This window comes from Artemia sp. Qi Xiang Cuo, chromosome 20 (genome assembly GCF_049724085.1).
Source record: "Artemia sp. Qi Xiang Cuo chromosome 20, ASM4972408v1, whole genome shotgun sequence".
In the NCBI taxonomy this organism is placed as follows: Eukaryota; Metazoa; Arthropoda; class Branchiopoda; order Anostraca; family Artemiidae; genus Artemia; species Artemia sp. Qi Xiang Cuo.
In genome coordinates, this window is record NC_142813.1 from 40,205,064 (window position 1) to 40,211,063 (window position 6,000).

Sequence of the window (6,000 nt, forward strand, 5' to 3'; positions counted from 1 at the left end):
GCCTCAATAATGTCAGACATAGAAAGCTTTTACAAATGGGCCAATATATAGAGATTTGAGTTTTATGGTGAAAAAGGCAAGGTTCTTCATTTAAGAAGGAATAACCTATTATGACAATATTCAATGTTATCAACTTCCAGTGAGAGACTACCAATTTCCAAGAGTACCTTAGATAGAGATTTGGGCATAGTTATGGATGAAGATCTCAAATTCAACTGCCACATCTGTGCTGCAGTAGCAGGGCTGACTCTTGGTTTCATCAAGAGCACAATCATTAATTGATCCCCAACAATAGTGACTAAACTATATAAAAGCCTGATGAGACCTAGATTGGAGTATGGAATGTGCATTGCCACACCAATTAATAAAACAGACTAAATGACTCTTGAATCTGTTCAAAGACATGCAAAAAAATGCATAAAGGGTCTCAAAGGTAAAGAGTATGGATGTCAACTGCAAAGTTTGAAGATACCAACTCTGCCACACCATCAATGCAGTGGCAATGTCATAATGACCTATAAGTTGCTCAAGTCTGATGACAAAGATATGTTTGAACCTGCCTGTTTGTCAAGTACCAGAGGTCATTCAGCAAAGTTGTTCTGCAAGCATGCCAAGACAAGAAAAAGAAACAATTTCTTCTATAATCAAATCATAGGTCTGTGGAATGGCATAAGCATAAGGATGGTGGGATCTACAACAATCAATAGCTTCAAATCAAATCTCAACAAGGGCTGGGCAACAAAACCATGGCTCACTCAATGGGATGCAGCAGATGTCCTGCAGCACTATCATCACTAACTGGCATACACTGGATTTGTCCATATTGCTAGCAAGTGCAATTTAAGGTAATTTTTAGTTAGTAATTCTAATAAGCAATTCAGTTTACTTTCAACCCCCTCCCCCTCTAATGTGCAAATAAATAATTCAAATTATTTATGTTCTAGGTGTTTTGCTATACCTTCCTTTTTTGTTCAAATAGATTTAATTGCAAAGAAGCAACATCAGAAAATCAAAACAAACAAAAAATGCATGGAAAGTATATAATTTGGGTTAGGCATATATATCTTCATATTAAGGGATGGGATTGGGGATAAAAGTTAATTGAAGCACATAAGGGGAAGATTCAAGTAAGTATTTTAGGATTTTTTTTTTTTCAAAATTTTAGTTTTCACAATTTTTCAGTTTTCACAATTTTTCACAATTTTATAGTGTTTCCTTCAGGAGGGGCCATCCACTAAAATAGTGCACTACTCTTGTTACTATAGAGTTACCTTTGGAAGAGCCCACCAGCAACAATGTTATCTATAGGCCTATTTACAGTTTATTTATCTGTTTCTTGATTATGTTATTCTTTTGTTCAAATAAATTTAATGACAAAGAAGCAACATCAACAAAATCAAGAAATAGAAAAAAGCATGGGGAAAATATAATTTTGGCTATATAGTTGCACATTGGGGTGGAGGGAGGGTTAGAGGTAAAGCAAAATGCTTTTCTTGAATGATATAAATAAGTATTTTAGGAATTTTTAAGGATTGTTTCAGGATTTTATAATGTTTCCTTCTCAATAGGCCTAATTGTGGATTACTACTACTGCTACTACTAACAGCTCACTGCAGTACAAAACTGCCTGAGGCCAACACAACAACACCTGCTACTCCTCTATCCCAACTTATCCAAAGCATCTCTTTTTACACTCTCCAAAGAAGTCCCAATTTCCCTTAAATGTTGCCTCATGACATCTTCCCACCCTAGCCAGGGACAATCTTTCTTTTGTTTGGCCCTTGATGCTTGCCCAATAAGGACAGTCTGTCATCCTTCATCTGCAGAATGTATCTTGGCCATATCAACCCTTCTCCAGTTATAGCCCTAGAAAGAAGGATTGAATTACATTTTTTGTAAAATGTACTGTTTGAGATACGGCCAGTCAGTCAGGTACCCCAAGCAATCCATAAGCTATTTCTCTGGAAAACATCTGGTAAAATTCAAGACAAGCTACTTTTGGCTATCTTGGAAAGGGGTTAGGTCAGGAAAATGAAACTTTCAGTAATGAATCCAGGGCCAAAAACATACTCTGGGGAGGTATTGCAAAACTATGATGTCAACCCTTTTCTGATTTATAAGCCTCAGAAATTTGGGTATGGTACTTTATTAGCAGCTGGGGAATACACAAGATGAACTGCATGATTGGATAGGAAAATAACCAGTTAGTCTCCAATGTATAGTGATTGAACAAAGGGTTTCTCACTCTGGGAACTATATTTAAACTTTATTTTTTTGGGGCTTAGGGGGACTAAAGGTACCTTGGTTAGGTTAAGTATTTAATATATGCTATGCTTTACATCCACCCCTCTCTCTCCACTGTGCAAATATATAACCCAAATTTGTTTCTAAACTATTATATTTTTACCATAGATTGTTTTATTTCATTAGCATTAACCAAACATCACTTCTTGTGTGTTGCCTGGCTACTAATAAAGTACCAAAATTTGTCTCCTTGACAGGTCTATTCCTAGCCTACTGTATTGGAATTTTGACAAAGCAACATTATACCTTATTTTTCACTTTTTAGTTTCTTATTCTCTGGTTTTAGTTTTGAAAATGTAATTCCTGTTATTTGAGTTTAATTTTAAGCCTTATCAATATTTTTGTTTCTAAATTTAGGAAATGTATTTGCAAATCTCTATTCTGCAAGGTTTAATTTTTATAAAATAAAGATTGTCAAAGGTTAGTGCCTTCTAGAGAGATTAGAAATGGAGGTGGGTACTTCAAATACCTTCCTGAAACATAAGGGGCATTTTTTCACTCATCAATGTGCTAAGATCTTATATCTTTTGTCAGAAAACGCTTAAAAATGAAATCTTGGAACAAATATCTTACATCTTTGGTTGTTTTTGTGCAAATGTCTTTCATCATTCTGCTCTGATCAGCAGCCTGAGAACAATGATGAGTAGATCATCAAAGTTCTCTCATCATTGTTCTATATTGCAGAACAGTGGTGGTCTTCACACTTTTTGCTAACATCAGTGAGCTGTAAGATCTTTGAACAAAGAAGAGTTAAAAAACAATAATCTTTGCAGAAAGATGTAAGATCTTAGATGTAAGATCTTAGTAAAAAGGGGCCTATACTTTAGTTTGTAGATGCATACCTGAAAGTTTAATTTTCCTAACTTAAACCTTTTCCAAGATAGCAAAAAGTAGCTAGTCTAGAATTTTACCAAGCATTTATCAAAACTTTCTCTATTTTTGGAACACCCAGGCTTCAGAACCATACTTGACCACTGTCATCACTGTAGCTTCCAATATTCTAGACATAGAATGTACTTATCTTCCTATTCTTATAAACTTTTTGCATTGATACCAAAATATACCATTTGAGCTAGCCTATATATTTGCATGTTAGGGTTAGTATGAAGCAATGTGGAGTGCTTTTAGGAATGATATAGGCTAGCCTACATTTAAGTGAGTATTTTAGGATTTAGAAATGGTGGTAAATATTTACCAAATCATATTATTGAGTTACAACTAAAGTGGATATACCACTCAATGACTTTTTTTTTATGCTCTTTACAAATATAATAATCGTTTTTGTCAGTAATGAATTTTAGCCCCCCCCCCTTTATATATACTAATTCAGGGTAGGCTATATATTTGCACATTAGGGGGGTGGGGGGAAAGTTTAAACTTAGCTCTCATTTACATACGAAATAAAATTACCCCACCCCACTAATGTGCAAATATATACCCTGAATTGGTATATATAGGGGGGGGGGCTGAAATTCATTTCTGACAAAACTGATTATTATATTTGTAAAGAGCATAAAAAAAGGCATCGAGTGGTACATTCACTTTAGTTGTAACTCAATAGGCCTAATATGATTTGGTAAATATTTACTGAAATGGCTTTCAAAATCTAGTAAATTTTTTGCTGTTCATGTTATATATCTACAAATAAAGTGAAATACCACTTGATGCCTTTTTTTATGCTCTTTACAAATATAATAATTGCATCTATTGCAAATTCAAATTTACCCACCCCCACATCCCCTAATTTGCAAATATATAACTTGAATTAAAATATACCATGAATTGTCAACAGCAAAGTTTCAAATTGCAAAATTCAGTGCTATTTTTGTTGACAGCATTAAAAAAAAACTTGAAACAGTAGGAAAACATTTGATATTTGAGTTGCCAAATAAATGAGGTTCAAATTGTTATAAGTAAGTATTTTTGGAATGCTACTCTTGAACACTTATTTATAAAACTAGAGATATGTTTTTAACCATGTTTCAATAACTTACCTAGGCTAGTGTTGATAACTTCTTTGTGTGGTTACAATTCAGGGTATATATCTGCACATTATGAGAGTGGGGTGGGTAAATTTGAATTTGCAATACAAGCAATTATTATATTTGTAAAGAGCATAAAATAGGCATCAAGTGGTATGTTCACTTTATTTGTAGGCCTAGGCAAAGTCAATAATATGAACTGCAAAAAATTACCCAATATCTCAAAGGGTTTCCATCTCAATAGTTTCAATTGTTCATTGACAACCCCAATTTTTACAGGCTTGAGATTTCTATGAGAAATCAGGTACATGTCTCACTTACGGTAATTTCTGAGAATAGGAGTAGTCTCACTTTTGGTCACGTCTGTTGTTTTTGAATAAACTATTATTAATGTCAGTTCGGTGCCAATTACAAAGGAAATCATAATTCATTCAACAAAAAAACCTGTCCCAAATACCTGGAAAGACAACAAGTGTTGAAAATTACCCAGAAAGAAAACCTACCTGTTGGAATAGTTGCAAAATCATACAGCACTATTCTTAAGGAAAAAATTCCCACTTTAAGGATTAGCACTAAGACTACACCAAGGAATTGGGCCCCTAGTACAAATAGCACACCACACCAAAGATCCTCTACTCAGTCACCTTTATTTCCCAAACAGGCATTCCTCAGCATCTTAAGGCCACCATTCTGAGAGAAATAGCTGTATATTATTTCTCAAAATTATTTGTTGAAGAAACAGAGTGTGATATTATCAGTATCCTTAACCAATTTGAGGCTCTCCACTATTTAACAGAAAAAAATGACTAGTGATATGTCTGCCCACCCAAAGATACTCCAGTGGACTTGCGCATCAATTAATACTTTCAAACTAATGGACCTGTCTGATTATGTTACACGGACTAACGTTAATATATTGTGTCTTCAAGAAACAAATTTAAATAGACTAAAAAAGATTATTTTACCTGGATATAAGTGCTTTCGTAAAGACAGGGATTCAAATATGAAGGGCGGTGGTGTAGCAATTTTTGTAGACGATACTATTACTCATTTCCCTTTGCCTTCAATTTGCTATGACTTTGAAGTGGATGTGATTGGAGTATCTGGCAAGTTAAGTTCTGGAAAACATATCGACATTAAATCCTTTTATAACCCACCAGGTGAAACAGATATCCTTAATATTCTTAAAAAAGAAACAGTTGGAGATAATACCCTGATTTTAGGCGATTTTAATGCTCACAGCACATTGTGGGAAGTAACAACTTATGAAAATAAAACTGGAAAAAGTGTAGAGCAGCTTCTGGTAAAGGATGCAAGACTTTCTCTTTTTACAACATTTGATTTACAGACCCGATTTGTCATTTGTAAAAATAATTTTTCCACTATTGATCTCCAGATTGGTCCCACAAGTCTTTATTCAAAGATTTATATTACAAAGGTCCCTGAACTACAAACAGATCATATAGCCGTTCTCACTTCCATAAGCAACACTCAATATGTGTCCACAAATCCCAAGCCATAGTATAACAACAAAAAAGCAAATTGGTCGCTTTTTCAAGATATACTAGCATCTGAAAATTACTCAGAGGTTTATAACGAGTTGGACATAAATGAAAAATCTTGAAAATTTTCATCATGTTTGACCACTGCTGCAGATGCTGCTATTCCAAAATATAGTAAGAAGGAAAGGCTGAATCTCAAGAAATTGCCTAAG

General features: G+C 34.2%; 2 protein-coding genes across 6 annotated transcripts in view; one reads left to right on the forward strand and one right to left on the reverse strand.

Annotated features, from left to right (window-relative positions):
* Nucleotides 1-5,400, reverse strand: part of rogdi (rogdi atypical leucine zipper) — a 55,928-nt gene extending 50,528 nt beyond the window's left edge. For 2 of the 5 annotated variants that reach the window (XM_089106244.1, XM_089106239.1), the window contains exon 1: nt 5,252-5,400. The gene's annotated coding sequence lies outside the window, so the exon portion shown is untranslated. Of the gene's footprint in view, nt 1-4,499; nt 4,518-4,607; nt 4,655-5,251 lie in introns of those variants that run through there. The other 3 variants (XM_089106243.1, XM_089106241.1, XM_089106242.1) reach the window with 3 other exon arrangements.
* LOC148940192 (uncharacterized) lies at nt 379-798 on the forward strand. The gene has a single exon (XM_089106094.1). It carries the CDS (start codon nt 379-381, stop codon nt 796-798), a length of 420 nt encoding a protein of 139 aa, XP_088962220.1.
* Nucleotides 5,401-6,000: the final 600 nt, after the last annotated feature.

What these genes read in the sequence shown, in the direction of transcription:
- LOC148940192 (XM_089106094.1), top strand. Translation starts at nt 379, where the DNA reads ATGACTCTTGAATCTGTTCAAAGACATGCAAAAAAATGCATAAAGGGT.